The 17554-nt window shown below is 39.1% G+C and overlaps 1 protein-coding gene across 1 annotated transcript in view; it reads left to right on the forward strand.

Annotated features, from left to right (window-relative positions):
- LOC134362638 (interleukin-1 receptor-like 2) overlaps positions 1-17554 on the forward strand; it is a 60986-nt gene that overhangs the window by 14176 nt on the left and 29256 nt on the right. The window contains 1 exon segment of the mRNA XM_063077819.1: positions 14990-15149. Within this exon segment, the coding sequence (XP_062933889.1) occupies positions 14990-15149 (160 nt within the window).

A 17554-nucleotide genomic window follows, 5' to 3' on the forward strand; every position in this document is an offset into this window, starting at 1 on the left:
TTATATCCTGTCAGATTTGGGTATGAAGGATATGCTGGCCTTATAATATAAGTTGGGGAAAAAGTCTTACTTTTCTTTTTTCTAGAAATGTTTAAGATTAGTTTTATTTCTTCTTTTATATGCTTTAAGAGTTTAGTAGTGAAGCCAGCTGGGACTGGAATTCTTTCTGAGGGAGGGTTTTTAATTACAGAGTCAGTGTCTTTCATAGCTGTAGGACTATTCAGATTTTCGATTCTTGGAGCAGATTTAGCATGCTGTACTTGTTTTAAAATTTCTGCTTCATCTACTAATTTTCAAATTATTGAGGTGATATTATTCAAAATATACTCTTATCGTCTTTTTAATATTTGTAGCATTTTTAGTGGTGTCTCTTTTTTCACTTTCCCTGTCATATACTTCCATTTTCTCTTGTGTTTTGTTGATTACTCTTTCCAGGGATTTATCAGCATTATTAGTCTTTTCAAAATGCTAAGTTTTGGCTTTGTTAATCTCGTTTTGTAATTAGCTTGTTCTCTGTTTCATTACTTTCTGATATCATCTAGTTTTTTTTTTTCTCTACATGTTCTTTGGTTTTAATTTGCTCTTATTTTTTTAACTTTATGAGATTGATTCTTTGATCATTAATTATGAGCCATTCTTCTTTTATAATATATGCATTTAAAGTTGCAATTTTCCTTTAAGCTCAGTTGTAGCTGCTTTCTACAGGTTTTTGATATATTCTCACCACCATTCAATTCAAAATATTTCCTAATGGTCAATTTGATTTCTTCTTGATTTTGAAAGGTTGCTTAATTTGCAAATGTAGTTTTGTTTTGTTTTAAGTTACTTTGCTGTTTGTGGTATGAAGCTTAATTGCACTTTGACAGAGAACATACTCTATTGAATTTTAATGTTTGTTTTTAAATCCGCATTTTTCTTTTTTATTCCATAAAATTGAACATGATAATTTTATCTTTAATCACAAAAGAGCATAATGAACAAAACTTGTGGTGGGATTATGAAAAATGTGTATTTGTGGGGTTTTTTATGAATATTTCTGAGATACGAAGCTGATTGTCACCCCTCGTGCCCATGATGTGAGGGCCAGATTCATACTGGCAGCAAACCCATTACCACAAATCACATTTGTACCCTGTGTTCCCCACCCAGTTATCCCCAACCTCCCACCCCTTCTCTCTCCCCTCCCCCACTTTGTAGCACAAGGAATGTTCTCTCCCTCTGCAAGACAAATGCACTACTGTGGTCTTTCTTTCCTTCCTTCTTTCTCTCTTAGCTCCCACATATGAGTGAATACATGTGGTATTTATCCCTCCGAGCTTTGCTTATTTCACTCAACATAAGTTTCTCCAAGCTCATCCATGTTGTTGCAAATGGGAGAATTTCATTCTTTTATATGGCAGAGTAGTATTCCATGGTGCATATACACCACAGATTCCTATTCCAATCATCCACTGATTTACATTTAGGTTGGTTCCATGTCTTGGCTATCATAAACAGCTGCAATGAACATGGGAGTGTGTAGAGGATTCTTAAAGCGAATGTACTTCACAGGGCCTGGTTTTCCAAAGCCTTGCAGTTTCAAATATTGACCTTGCAAAGGACAGGAAATTTTCCTCAGGCTATACGTCTCTGGTGTAAGATAAAGAATTCTAACACAGCAAGGTTGCTGGCTCGAAGACAGACTAGTTACTGATTGATATGTAAAGATACTGGAAAATTGCTGGAGGGAGAAGAAATATTTGCTAGATCAAGCTTTTTTTGGTGGATCACTTAATTGTCTAATGGAATGTCATCTGACTTGTTTCACTGAAAGTTACCAGCCTATATTGTTAAACTATAGCCCTACCTATGTTCTCTTCCTGTAACTTCCTGGTCTGGAAGATAAATGCAGGAAGAGAACCCCAATTTGGGGTTAATTTCCCAAGGAAGGGATGCCTCTCACTTGAGGGTTCTGGGGAAGCTAACCACTTCAGGACTTTTCACTGCTCAGAAGAGATGGGCTTTGAGTAATCCTTTGCATCTCCATCACCCAGGGGAAGTGGGATGACAAATCTGTGGGGGTCAAAGCAACAGGAGTGCAGGTATCCCTACAACATGATTTCCATTCCTCCAGTTAGATACCCAGAAGTGGGATTGCTGGATTGTATGGAAGATCTATCTGTAGTTGTTTGTGAAAACTCCATACTGTATTCCATATTGGTTGTACTAATTTACAGTCCAACCAACAGTGTAGGAGTGTTTCCTTCTCTCCACACCCTTGCCAGCATTTGTTATTCACCATCTTCTTCATTATAGCCAGTCTAACTGGGGAGAGGTGGTATCTCAATGTAGCTTTAATTTGCATTTCCCTGATGACTAGTGATGTTGAGCATTTTTTCATGTACCTGTTGGCCATTTGTATGTCTTCCTTTGAAAAATGTCTATTCAGATCCTTTGCCTATTTTTTAATTGGGTTATTTGTTTTTTTAATGCATAATTGCTTGCATTCCTTGTATATTATAGATATTAATCCTTTGTTGGATGCATAGTTAGCAAAATTTTTCTCCCACTCTGTAGTTGTCGTTTCACTCTGTTGATTGTTTCCTTTGCTGTGCAGAACCTTTTTAGTTTGATATAGTCCCATTTGTTTATTTTTTCTTTTGTTGCCTGTGCCTTCAGGCTCATGTTCATAAAGGCTGTGTCCAGACCTAGTTGCTGAAGTGTTTCACCTATATTTTCCCTTAATAATTTTACAATTTTGGGTCTTATACTTAAGTCTTGAATCCACTTTGAGTTGACTTTAGTGTATGGTGAGAGATGCATATCTAGTTTCATTTTTCCGCATATGGATATCCAGTATTCCCAGCACCACTTATTGATGAGGCAGTCTCTTCTCCAATGTAGATTTTTGTTGCCTTTGTCCAATATCAGATGGCTGTAAGCCTGAGGAGTGATTTCTAGGTTCTCAATTCTACTCCACTGGTCTGAATGTCTATTTTTATACCAGTACCATGTTGTTTTGGTTACAATAGCTTTGTAGTATATTTTGAAGTCAGGTAGTGTTATGATTCTGGCTTTATTTTATTTGCTCAGAATTGCTTTGGCTATTCAGAGTTTTTTGTTATTCCATATGAAAGATAAGATTTTTTTGCATTTCTGTTAAGAATGTCATTGGTATTTTGATGAGGATTGCATTGAATCTGTAGGTCGCTTTGGTTAGTATGGATGTTTTAACAATGTTAATTCTTCCAATCCAAGAGCATGGAATATCTTTCCAACTTTTTGTGTCTTCTTTAATTTCTTTCAGAAATGGTTTGTAGTTCTCATTGTAGAGGTCTTTCACCTTCTTGGTTAAATTGATCCCTAGGTATTTTTTTCATGAAAATTGTAAATGGGATTCATTTTTTATTTCTCTTTGTGTTAGTTCATTATTTGAGTATGTAAATGCAATGGATTTGGGGGCATTTATTTTGTATCCTGCAACATTACTGAAGTTATTAACCAGCTCTAGGAGTTTTTTGATAGAGTCTTTAGGTTTTTCTGTATATACTATCATGTCATCTGCAAATGGAGAAAGTTTTACTTCATCTTTTCCCATCTGGATTCGCTTTATTTCTTTCTCTTACCTGATTGCTCTGGCTAGTACCTCCAGTACTATGTTAAATAGAAGTGGTGAGAGTGGGCATCCTTCTCTTATTCCTGTTCTTAAGGGAAAGGACCTCAGTTTTTTCCCATTCAGAATAATACTGGTGGTGGGCTTGTCATAAATCGTTTTTATTGTGTTGAGATATTTTCCTTCTATACCTAATTTGTTGAGAGTCTTTATCATGAAGGGATGTTGAATTTTGTCAAATGCTTTATCAGCATCTATTGAGATAATCATATGATCTTTATTCTTGAGTTTGTTGATATGATGTATCACATTTATTGACTTTCGTATGTTGAGCCATCCTTTCATCCCTGGGATGAATCCCACTTGATCATGGTGTATAATTTTTTTAATATGTTGCTGTATACTGATTTCTAATATTTTGTTGAGGATTTTTGTGTCTAGGTTCATCAAGGATACTGGCCTGTAATTTTCTTTTTTTGTTGTATCTTTATCTGGTTTTGGTGTCAGAGTTATGGCCTCATAGAATGAGTTTGGGAGAGTAGCTTCTGTGTCAATTGTTTAGAATAGTTTGAGGGGAAATGGTATTAACTCCTCTTTAAAAGTTTGGTAGAATTCAGCTGTAAAGCCATCCAGACCTGGACTTTTCTTTGTTGGACGATTGCTAATTACCACTTCCATCTCCTTGCTTGTTATTTGTCTTTTCAGGTTTTTTTATCTCTTCTTGGTTCAGTCTTGATAGTTTGTCTATGTCTAGAAACATCCATATCTTCCAGACAACCTAACACTATGCCTCAAAGAACTTGAAAAACAACAATAATCCAAATCTAAAGATAGTAGATGGAAAGAAATAATTAAGATCAGAGCAGAACTAAATGAAATAGAGACCAAAAAAACAATAGAAAAGATCAACAAAACAAAAAGTTGGTTTTTTGAGAAGATAAATAAAATAGACAAACCATTAGCTATGTTAACTAAAAAGAGAAGAGAGAAGACCCAAATAATAAAAACTATAAATGAAAAGGGAGATATTACAACTGATACCACAGAAATACTAAGAATCATTAGAGACTATTATAAACAACTCTATGACAACAAATTTTAATGTTTTGAAATTTGGTGAGAATGGCTTCATGCCCAGCATATGGTCAACTTTTATAAATGCTCCATGTGTCCTCAAAAGAATGCAAATACTACAGTTTGGGTTTGTTAGCTGTATTATTCAACACTACCTATTTACTTTTTTTCCTTTTTCTTTTAGTCACTTAGAGACATTAAAGTAACCCAGTGTGATTTTTCTATTTCTTCTTTTGATTTCATCAATGTTTGTGTTATATTTTTGAAATTATATTATTACTTACAGAAATATTTAAAATTATTTTATGCAACTTTTTAGTATAATAAAGAATACCTCTCTTTTTCTTAAGGCTTTATGCCTTAAAATTTACTTTTCTTTGGTACTAATATAGCTACATTAGTCTTCTTGTGGTAGGAGCTTACATGCTCCATCCTTTTTTACTATCTTTTACTTTCATCAACTTTTTACATTTTTATATTTTAGGGTGATTCTGTTATAAGTAGCATATATTTGCATTTTTTAAAATCGTAAGCTGGCAATTTTTACTCCACTAGGAATATTGGTCAATATATTTAATGGGATTACTGATGTGCTTAGGTTTAAACTTATCATTTTAATATTTATTTTCTGTTTATCATAACTTCTCTATATTCTTTTCCTCCTTTTTTCTTACCTTTTGAATTAACTAAGTATTCATTATTATTATTTTGCTGTTAACTTGATAGTATGCATTTCAAACCATTATTTTACTGGTTACTATAGAAAGAAAAACATTTATTCTTGACTTGTCAAAGTCTAATATAAATTAGTACCTTTAACACTTCCTAAATAAAGAATGATTCTTAGAATTTTTTTAACTCTGTATATCAATCGTCTGGCTTACATGCTATTGTGGTTAATGATTTTAATTCTCCGATACTGTAGGCATGATGAGACCTTATTGTTGCTGTCCTCAGTCTACCCTCTTTTACATTTATTCACATATTTAACCTTTGCCTTGCCCTGCATTCTGCACTGTATCTCTGAGCATCTTTCTTGAATAATTTTTTTTCTGCCTTATATCCCTCCAAAATTTCCTTAGTGTGAATTTTCTTATGGATTATTTCATTTTGCTTGTCTGAAAAGTTTTTATTTACCTTAATTTTTGTAAGATATCTTTTATGGGTTGGCATGTACTTTCTTTCAGCACTATGAACATATCGTATTGTCTTATGGCTTCCGGTATTCCATATGAGCAGTAAATCAAACCATCTCTCTTATTTTTGCTCTTTTGAAGGTAATAGCCTTTATCTCTGAATACTTTTAAAGTTTTTTCCTTGTCTATGGATTCTAGTTGGTTTTGCTATGGTGAGTTGAGATACAGATTTCTTAGTATATATTCCACCTGTGCTTTTAAAAATTATGGCTTGATGTCTTTCTTCCCTCATCATTATTTTCTCAGTCACTAGTTCTTTCAATATTGCTTTTATGTTATTCTATTTTTCATCTCCTTCTGGTACTTCAATTTAATGCATGCTTGATCTTTTTAAAAATATGTATTTCCTATATTTCATATGCATTCTCTTTATTATGAGTTATTTTTCAGCACATGTGCATATGTTTAATGGGATACTTTCTTCTGAACCGTTTTCCAATTTACTACTTTTATCTTCAGATCTGTCAGACATTTCATTAAACTCATCGTCATTCCTTAATTTTAGTTATTGTAGTTTTCAAGTCTAGAATTCTTATTTGTCCTTTTTTATAGTTGATGTACATTGTTGAATTTCTTAATCTCATATTTTAATTTCTTGACCAAATTAAATACAATTATTTTAGAGTCCATGTTGATAATTCCATTACTTGGTTTCTTTGCTTGTCTGTCATTTCTTTTAGGTTGACATCACATTGCCTTATCTCCTCATATAGCTGGTTGTTTTTGCTTGAGTAGCATTCATTTGAGGCTCTGTGCATCGTAATACTCAGGAAGAGATTTGCTTTTGCTTCTGACAGGCTAGGTGTACTGGATTACTTTAATTCATTCAGTGAAGCTAGGACTGATTCAATCTTTCTTAGGGCTGTTACTTCAGTGGTTCAAACAGACTCTGTGGCTTTCTAATTTTTTGTCCCCTAAGCCGATAACTCTGTTGAAAGCACTGTATTATCAGTCTGTCAGGCATCACCTTCAGAATCAGCAGATGATTATAGAAGGAAAGCAGATTCTCATGCCAGGTTCACATGACTGAGTCCCTCTTCTGCTGGATTTTGGCCTCACAATGTCTCACTATTGTAATAATTTTCCAGTGTCTTCAACCAGAAGGTGGGTTGTTTTTTTTTTTTGCTTGTTTTTGTTTGTTTGTTTGTTTTTATTAGTTCACCTTTTCTGGTTGTTCTAAGTACAATACTTAGTTCTAAACATCTAGTTTGCCATTAATGAAAAGCTCATCTTGATGAACTTTTCAAAGGCATCTTTATAGATTTTATAGCTACCACCACTGCCTTCTGCACCTGTGAGTATAATACCTGGCACTGAGGAAGTTGTATTAGTCCATTTTGTGTTGCTAACATAGAATACCACATACTGGGTAATTTATAATGAGCAGAAATTTATTTCTCACAGTTCTGGAGGCTGGGAAGCTCAAGATCAAGGGGCCATCATCTGGCAAGGGCCTTCTTGCTGCATCTTCCCATGGCAGAAGGGCAAAGAGAAAGCAAGCGAGAGAGCAAGAGGACACCAAACTCATCTTTTTATAACAAACCCACTCTCACAATAATGACCTTAATCTATTCATGAGGGTGGAGCCCTTGTAGCCTAATCACCTCTTAAAGGTTCCACCTTTCAACATTGTTGCCCTGGGGATTAAGCTTCCAATACATGTTTCTTAGGGGTACATTAAAACCACTGCACAGATGTCTAGTGAATATGTACTGAATAGATGAATACCCACCAAGTTCCTTCTACTTTCCAATATTTTCCATATTTCTTTCAACTATTGGGCCAATGAAAAAAATTACAGTGACAAGCATTCTTTCAACACCTGCTGTGTCAGGATGTGTGACATGCACCTCACATGCCCTACCTCATTTTCCTCTTGTTAGCATTGGCTCTGATTACAATTTAACTATTAAAAAGACTCTTGTTCCCTTCAGAGGGTATTGATTGCCAGGCCTCAGTTTCCGCAGTCTCTGTTGGCTTTGACTTTGGCATCACTCACTTTTCAAGCCCAGCTTTGGACTTCTCTGGACATGCTGTCACACACTCCTCTGTGTATGTTCTTCAGACTCCACACCTCAGGCATCTTCCACCTCACAGCCTCAAAACCATCACCTTCTTGCACCAGTATTATGACTCTTTACAGTCTTGACAGTAGGACATTTCTGACAGTTTTTTCCTCCTGACCTGGACCCATTGTCATAGGTACAAAAGCACTTGACATTCATAGAAAGGCAGATTTTCAGAGTCTACTCAGCCTCTAATCAGTGTCAAATCCCAGATGTGTTGTCTTCATTTGCTCACTTATAAAATGAGGATTTAGTTTACATGACTTCAGAAGGCTTGTCAAGCCTTAGGATTACTAGCCTAAGGACAAAAAAATATTCTCTTCTATTCCAGTATTACCAGACTTTGAGAACCAGGTGATCATTAGCAACATAGGAAGTGTTTTAATCATTTATTATTATCCAGTGTAAATTTCTATTTCTGTAGGACTTGAAGCTGAACTCCCAGCTGTGATTAACAATCCTAAGTGGGCATCAAATTTTTTTTTCATTATAATAACAATACTTTGTACTTCTTTTTTTAAAAAATTTTATTTTGTCAATATACAATGTGGTTGATTATTGTGGCCCATTACCGAAACCTCCCTCCTTCCTCCCTCTCCCCCCTCCCACCCAACAATGTCCTTTCTGTTTGCTTGTTGTATCAACTTCAAGGAATTGTAGTTGTTATGTCTTCTTCCCCCCACCCCCGGTTTCTTTGTGTGTGTGTGTGTGTGTGTGTGTTTGTATGTGTGTGTGTGTGAATTTATTTATTTATTTTTAGCTCCCACCAATAAGTGAGAACATGTGATATTTCTCTTTCTGTGCCTGACTTGTTTCACTTAATATAATTCTCTCACGGTCCATCCATGTTGTTGCAAATGGCAGTATTTCATTCTTTTTTATAGCTGAGTAGTATTCCATTGTGTAGATATACCACATTTTCTGTATCCACTCATCCGATGATGAACATTTGGGCTGGTTCCAACTCTTGGCTATTGTAAAGAGTGCTGCGATGAACACTGGGGAAAAGGTAGACCTTCGACTTGATGATTTCCATTCCTCTGGGTATATTCCCAGCAGTGGGATAGCTGGGTCATATGGCAGATCTATCTGCAATTGTTTGAGGAACCTCCATACCATTTTCCATAGAGGCTGCACCATTTTGCAGTCCCACCAACAATGTATGAGAGTTCCTTTTTCTCCGCAACCTCGCCAGCATTTATCGTTCAGAGTCTTTTGGATCTTAGCCATCCTCACTGGGGTGAGATGGTATCTCAGTGTAGTTTTGATTTGCATTTCCCGGATGCTGAGTGATGTTGAGCATTTTTTCATATGTCTGTTGGCCGTTTGTATATCTTCCTTAGAGAAATGCCTACTTAGCTCTTTTGCCCATTTTTTAATTGGGTTGCTTGTTTTTTTCTTGTAAAGTTGTTTGAGTTCCTTGTATATTCTGGATATTAATCCTTTGTCAGATGTATATTTTGCAAATATTTTCTCCCACTCTGTTGGTTGTCTTTTAACTCTGCTAATTGTTTCTTTTGCTGTGCAGAAGCTCTTTAGTTTGATATAATCCCATTTGTTTATTTTTCCTTTGGTTGCCTGTGCTTTTGGGGTCATATTCATGAAGTCTGTGTCCAGTCCTATTTCCTGAAATGTTTCTCCTATGTTTTCTTTAAGAAGTTTTATTGTTTCAGGGTGTATATTTAATTCTTTAATCCATTTTGAGTTGACTTTAGCGTATGGTGAAAGGTATGGGTCTAGTTTCATTCTCCTGCATATTGATCACTAGTTCTCCCAGCACCATTTGCTACAGAGGCAGTCTCTTCCCCAGTGTATAGGCTTGATGCCTTTGTCAAATATCAGATGGCTGTGGGTTGATTTCTGGATTCTCTATTCTATTCCATTGATCAGTGTGTCTGTTTTTATGCCAGTACCATACTGCTTTGGTTATTATAGCTTTGTAGTATAGCTTAAAGTCAGGTAGTGTTATGCCTCCAGCTTTATTTTTTTTGCTCAGCATTGCTTTGGCTATGCGTGGTCTTTTATTATTCCATATAAATGTCTGGATAGTTCTTTCCATTTCTGAGAACAATGTCATTGGAATTTTGATGGGGATTGCATTGAATTTGTATATCACTTTGGGTAGTATGGACATTTTCACTATGTTGATTCTTCCAATCCAAGAGCATGGGATATCTTTCCATCTTCTTGTATCCTCTCTAATTTCTCTCAGCAGTGGTTTGTAGTTCTCGTTATAGAGATTTTTTCACATCCTCGGTTAACTCAATTCTTAAGTATTTTATTTTTTTGGTGGCTATTGTAAATGGGCAGACTTTCCTGATTTCCCTTTCTGCATGTTCACTATTGAAGAATAGAAATGCTACAAATTTTTGTGTGTTGATTTTGTATCCTGCTACTGTGCTGAAATCATTTATCAACTCCAAGTGTTTTTTTGTAGAGTCTTTAGGCTGTTCGATATATAGGATCACGTCATCTGTGGGCATCAAATTTTATCCTACGTACTTTTTAAAAATTAGGTGCTTGGCCTCACCCTCTATTAACTGAGATCATCCGTGCATGGGGCTCAGGCACCAATATTTGAAAAATAAATAAAACACAATCACTAGGCTTGAGAAGGTAGGAGGAGGCTAGCCGGCAAACAGTATAAGAGGGAGGGACCATCCTGAAGTTCTCACGCCTGCTCATATTCAGTGACCAGTTAGGCTGTGTTTTTGCCACTCACTAGTTCTCAGACCTTGGTTCACTCTTTGGGCTTCAGTGTTTTCACCTGAAAAACAAGAGGGTTAGAATCAATTCTTCAAGTATTTGGAGCCTTTTATCTGCCTGGTGCTGTGCAAGGCTCTGGGGATTTAATAATGAAAGAGAGTCCTTGTAGCATGTGCAGAAGCATTAGTGAGAGAGAGAATGGTGCTTGGGGACACTGCTTGGAGTTTAGGGTACATGTATGAGTGGGGCAAGGTGATGCTAGAAAACAGAGACCTTGTATGCTAACCTAAACACAGCCCTTTCCCCTTTAAGTATTTCAACATCTAATCACACCATCAGGATAGTGACATGATCAAATTTACATTTTAGGAAAATTTTTCTGTAGGCACCGTGGTAAATAAACTGGAAGGGCTTAGGAACAGTGGCATGTCGGCCATTTAGGCTACTTTAGGAATTTGGTTAAGAAGTCGGGCTCATTTAAGAGAGTGTATGGACAGAACTGATAAAATGACAGAAAAGGAGAAGAGGAAGGGGGAACTCATGCCTGGTGGCCCCTATTTCCTCCGTTAACTGTAAGATGTTATGGGGAAAAGTTGAAAGAGTAACATAGGCTGGAGAGAGAGGTGAAGGACATGCAAGGAATGTCCAAGGTGAAAGCCATACAATGGCAGTGGTGCCAGGACACATATTCATGTAGTGCTCACCTGGTGGTAGGAGTGTAGGGGCGGGAAGACGGACTGACATAGGATGGGAGTTTTCCAGGGTGCATATGCTGGAAGGACAAAGGGTTATAGAGTTGAAGTGGTTAAAGTAATGGACACACGAGGCCAGGAAGGATAGGAAAGGAAATGACGTCTGAAGGAAACTGGTAATTAGGAGGAAATAGAGGAGTTAAGTGGGCTGATTCAAGCTAAGACAGAGAAGTGGGCTGCATGGAGAGAAAGTTCAGATAGAAAGCTGTGATAGACACAGTGGGCAGATACTCACTGTCCGTGGTGAGCGTCTTCATCCTATAGAGGCTGTCAAGCTAGAATGCAAGAGCAAACTATCAAAAGCACCCTACACTTTCCAGAGTCGCCTGCAGCTAAGGTTCTAGATGTGGATCAGGTTCTCCAGCTGGCATTGCTAAAAGGTGAAGGTGAGGATGGTGGATCTTCCTGCTTTTTCTACTGGAAAGCATGGGCTGGAGACATGGGAATTTCGGCCGTGGTGTTCCAGGGTTCAGTTTTAAGCTTGGTGGGAGCTGATGTATTTGTTGATGTGGCTCTACTGGAGGGAATGACTTGACACACTCTAGTGCTTAAGTGCAACTCCTCATCTCTGAATTGCAGGTGGTGCATTCAGCCTGGATTCCCCACTTTCGTGGCTGTGGTAGAGGCAGCAGCTCTCACAGCCAGCTGGTTGTGCTGCGGGGTTCTGGCCTAGATGCTACTCCTCGAGTACATCCATGGCCTTTGTGAAGCACCTAATATCCTGTCCCGAATCCTTTCCTGCATAAAATAGCTAGAATGGTTTTGTTTCCTGCAACTAAATCCAGACTGAGAGATATGGCCTCATAGCATTGTTTTGAGTATTAAATAATATAATCTATTCAGTAATAGATCATTTATTCACTAAATAGATACATAATAAGGACTTAGTAATAAGCTCATCATAGGTACATAATAAGGACTTAAATAAATAAAAACTATATGCTATTTAGTTTAAATAAAGGAATCAAAGAGCTGGAATAATAGGGAATTATGATCAGAAAGTAGTATATTTGATTTTAGGAATTTTGAGACATAGTAATTCTGGATAATAACAAAGTCCAGGGAGAATTGAAACTGAGGGTAGAGGTGGTCCTTGAGATTGAGGGGGTTATGGAGGAAAAGGTTCGGTATCAGAACATCCATTCATGTAGGTGATGAAGTATCCACACCTGGAAAAGCAACAATCCTAAGTTCCTGCTCAATGCAATGGTTTCCTGTCCCTGCCATTGTGTTGCCTCCGCACTTGATGGGGTTACTTCCGGCTCTCCAGTTGCCAAACCAACATTCACTTTCAATCCTGATGGTGATCCCTGGTGGCCTCCGACCCTGCGGGACGCTCCCGTCAGCTGGAACTCCCTCCTTGTTTCCTTCTGAGACTCACTCATTGTTTGTCTCTGTTTATCTTATTTAATTTTTTCTGTCTTTTCCTTCATAATCGTCACTGGATTTTCATCCTCTATATTTGGGTCTTAGAACTTGTGGTTCGCCATGCTTTCAGCTCTGGTCATCTTCTGGTCTTGCTTTGCAAATCTGATCATCATTTTCCCTCGCTCTGAGAGCTTCAGATGTTCATTCTCTTTTCCTGGTTTTCTGTGATGGCCTCTGACTGCTCAGCAGTTTTATCTCCGTCACTCTCCTATACCCACTGCATCTTAGCAGAATGCATGTTGCTGTTTTGTGTCTCTGAAACATTGTACATGCTGAGTCGGGGTTGTTCTTCTTGGTGTCTAAAATATAAAGACATATTCACATGTTAGCAGCTATTATTATTAATATTTTAATTTTAAATCTTGTTAGTATAATGTCACCTTAAAATTCTAAAATAAAAATCAAGGCTTGCTGAGAATTTAAAATGTAAAATAATGCTCCAGGTGGATCAGAATAGAGGCAGTCCAGATTAATGTTAATATGATTAAATATTTGCATATCTTGAAAGAAACAATGAGTTGACCAGAAAGAAGACTGCTCAGCAGCAGGACATAGAACAAGAGGCCCAATTCGTGTTTGCCTGTTCTCTAAAGAAGGAGACACCATGTTTTATTAGTCTGATGCCTTCACCGCTCTGACTCACTAGCAACTCCCATTCTATTTGGTAAACAATTGTCTGATTATGATGTGGTTTCCCATATAAGGTATTTATAGGGAAATAATGTAAGACTTCTAGGAAGCCATATTTCACATTGTAAATAAACAAAGGTTCATTCTGGCTTTATTTGTTGAGTTTCACCCTGCAAGGTGGATCCATTCACACTGTTCCATGGTGGAGAATGAAGTATGGCTCTGTACCGTGATTGACCAGGTGATGAGAGAGCTCAGTACCTGGGCAATTACATCTTTATTTAATTAGGAGTTTACATGTTTGTTTTATCTATTACATTAAATGGCCAGGGTCTCTCACAGGGCTGCAGGATGGTGAGGCTTGTCCTCTGGGTGGCTGCTGAGGATGACAAGAGAGAAAGGCCTTCCTCAGACTAGCTGTTCTTCAGTTGGCTGGGTGTGAGGTTGTTCCCTGTTGCAGTGGAGGCATGGGTGACGTGAGAAGTTCTGTGACATCTGCTCTCCCTAAGCCTGGCTGGCATTCTTTGACTATTGTTCAGGCCTCCAAATAGGATGTTGGTGAAGAGTTACTTTGGATTTTGGTAAAGTCCAACCCCTGATTGGTGGAGAAGATGTAACAGCCTATAACACAGAGGAGCAGTCACTATTCACCTGGACTTGCAGCCTTGGCAAAGGGGCTTGGTGCCACTAGATGGGGGTCCACTGGGAGAGACAGGCCCCTGTAGGTGGAGGACATTCCTGCCTGTTCATGGCCTCTTGCCAAAATCCTTCATGACCCAGGCGCAGTATTCCTGCAGGAAGTCTTACTTCCAGCCTGCATAGGCCTCTGTCCTCTCAGTTCCTATTAGACTTAATGTTTGTGTCACTCATTTTAGCCTGTAAAATATTCTTTGTCAAATCATGTGGATACACACAGAGAGACTGGGCAAGGAATTCCTGCTATGTATATCTGTCTATCTGTCTGTCTGTCTGTCTATCTGTATTAGTCCATTTCTGTTGTTTATAACATAAATACCTGAAACTGGGTAATTTGTAAAGAAAATATTTATTGCTTATAGTGTCAGAGGCTGGGAGTCCAAATCCGGGGAACACATCTGGTGAGGGCCTTCTTTGGTGGTGGCTTCAATGACACAGGGTATCACATTGTGAGAAAGGCAGGAGCAAGAGACAGAACTTCTCATGTGCTCACCTTTTAAAGCCGTCAGAACCATGCCCATGACCACCATTAAGCCATCAAATGGATTAATCCACTCACCACGGCATGGTCCTCACGATCTAACCACCGATTCATAACAGGATTTTCCACCCTCAGCAGTTACAGTGGGAGTTAAGCTTCAGCGAGTTTGGGGGGACAGTCCGTAGCTCTACCTACCTACCTACCTATTATCTTACAGCTAGACTGTAAATTACCTAAGGTCTAGGGCCACACAGGCCTATTGTGTCTCCCACAGTTCATGGGATGGTGCTGACTAGGGGTGTAACTAGTACCCCCAAATATCCATTGGATTGAATTTTGGTGTTTTTAAAAAATTTTTTTCTCTTTAGGACTGTAAAGAGATTGAAGGGGAGCGGTTTACTTCTCGGGAAAAAAAGCTTTTGGTGCAGAATGTGTCAGCCGAGGACGGAGGCAACTATGCATGTCGAGCCAGACTGACGCACATGGGGAAACAGTACGTGGTTTTAAACGGCATCACTGTGAACATCAGTAAGTGTGCTCGTGTCTGTCACCGGGCCTTCCTTGTGCTTTGTGTGAGCTGGCTGGCTTTGCGCAGAAGCGATCCTGATCTTGATTTTCCTGAATGTTAGCAGGCTCTCCACCCCGCCACTGTTAGAATCAGGTACACAGAGTGAGGCAGAAGGGCGTGAAGAGCTCAGTTTTCTCTCTGCAAAAACAGAATTCTCAGAGCTCTTGGTTTACTTGTGAAAATTCAATGAGAGCATGTCTTGAGAGTAGGTAGGTGCCTGACAAGGTGCAGGCGTTCGGTGAATGGCAGACATTCTCAGCATTGCTCTCCCTGCCTCTGGCTCTGCAGACGTCAGGGGCTCTGGACTGGTGCCAGCATAAGCAACTGCTCGTGGGACTTTAGTTCTTGACCCAGAGTAGCCAGTTCTCTTGAACATATGCCCTCGAGGTTTGAAAGCAGAATCTTAGGGATGGAAGAAACCCTAAAAATAGTTCAGCTCAAGCCATTATTTTACAGAGGCCCAGGAGGGGAGCAACTTACTGAAGTTCACAAAGCTGGCTAGTTTCAGAAACAGGGCCAGAACTCGGGCCTTCAGTGACCAGACAAGCATTTTGCCTTTTATACACACCGGACAAGGAACCCCTGCTATGTCGTTTCTGCATTTTCTTCAGTAGAGAGTTGTTTTCTACATTTATTCATCTAGATCGAAAGGACTAAAGGCTGGATATTTCTTCGACTTACACCTTCACGTTTGTCTCCAACTTCTTTTTTTTTTTTTTTTGTCGTTTTCGTGACCGGCACTCAGCCAGTGAGTGCACCGGCCATTCCTATATAGGATCCGAACCCGCGGCAGGAGCCTCGCCGCGCTCCCAGCGCCGCACTCTCCCGAGTGCGCCACGGGCTCGGCCCGTTTGTCTCCAACTTCTGTCAGACCCACTCGAGCTGTCTCTTGATGGTGTGGCCTCCTTCGGGGATCTGCTCAGCATGGGTGGATCCCTGCCGCCCCTGAGACAGGCTGCAGGCAGATCCAGGCCAGGGCCCTTCACCCGTAGGGCCCAACGACTCCCTGCTCCAGCCCTGTGCTACCCACTTGGGTCCTCTTCCTCTCATCCTCCAGTGTTCTTTGCTGCAATTGCTCATTTGATTTAAATGTTTTTCGGTGGTCTTTGATTTTAATTTTGTTTGCTAAGAGCCCTTAATCAAGAAAATTAATTGCATTAGGTATTATGATTTTTATGCTCTTGGGTTTTCTGCTGACTGTTCTCTTTCTGAAAATAAGCATGTTCCTCATCTTGTTCACTGTTGAATCCCTGGCACCTAGCCCAGTGCCTGGCCTAGACTAGGCACAGATCTACTTATTAACCAAGTGATTGACTATCATAACACTTTCAGCTTACATTGGTAGATGAGGGAACTTTTTGAAAGGTGAAATTTCTAAGGTAAAATAAAAAATACCTCAAGAAGTCACTAGGTACAATAGTCTATATTTTATGCCAGTTCAATAAGCATTTATTTATGATGAGTTATATGCCAAAGGTTATGTTAGATAATGACACCTGCCAATGTAAAAATGATAATTCAAAGATGAAATACTTGTTCCTTCTATTGAGAAACTCTCAGCCTGGTAGTAGTGAATGGAGAGATATAAATGGACCATTTTAACACCAGTGCTAAGGACAGAGTTATAGACAGTGTCTGGGGAGTGAGAAAAAAAATCAGGAGTCACAACGGAGGCAAGTGACTGAAGGATTCCGAGAGGAAATGAATTCTCAGATGAATTTTCAAGGATGAGTAGGGTTTGTAGAAGTCAAGAAAGTGTGTGTGGGGGGGTTCTAGGCAGAGAGGACAGCATAAGTCAAAGTGTAGAAGTGTCAGAAGACGTCATGGTTTATGTTGGATCTAAAGCCAATTTCATTAGCGCACAAGTAAGAACAAGATGAGGAGCAGTGGGAGCTGAGGCTGTAGAGTTAAACAGCGGCAAGGTCAAGGAGGCCACTTATACTTGAGCCTTACCACATGGCTGCTGAAGGGCCCTTGGCCGGGTGCAAGTGCACAGTGACAAGGCTGCATTGGGATGGGAGCGATCAGTCTTGACAATGGTTGAAGCCAATGTTGAAGAAGGTCTCAAGGCCTGGAGACCACACAGGAGGCTGCCGCAGTATCCAGAAGAGTGCTGCTAGTCTGAGCTGGGGTGGAGGCTGGGGCATTTCATCTTCAGATGGTCATTTAGTGACATTTTACTGAGTGCCGAGCAAGGCCGGTTCCTGTGCCAGGCAGAGAGAACATGACAGTGAGGAAAACAGCCATCGCTATTGTTCCGATGAAGTTTAAGCCTGAGAGGGAGGGGAGGCAGCAATTAATCAGATAATCCACTAATGAGATGTGTAATTACCAAGAAGACTAAGGCAGTGAAGGAAAGGAAAAT

The sequence above is a fragment of the Cynocephalus volans genome, chromosome 14 (assembly GCF_027409185.1).
Source record: "Cynocephalus volans isolate mCynVol1 chromosome 14, mCynVol1.pri, whole genome shotgun sequence".
Classification (NCBI taxonomy): Eukaryota; Metazoa; Chordata; class Mammalia; order Dermoptera; family Cynocephalidae; genus Cynocephalus; species Cynocephalus volans.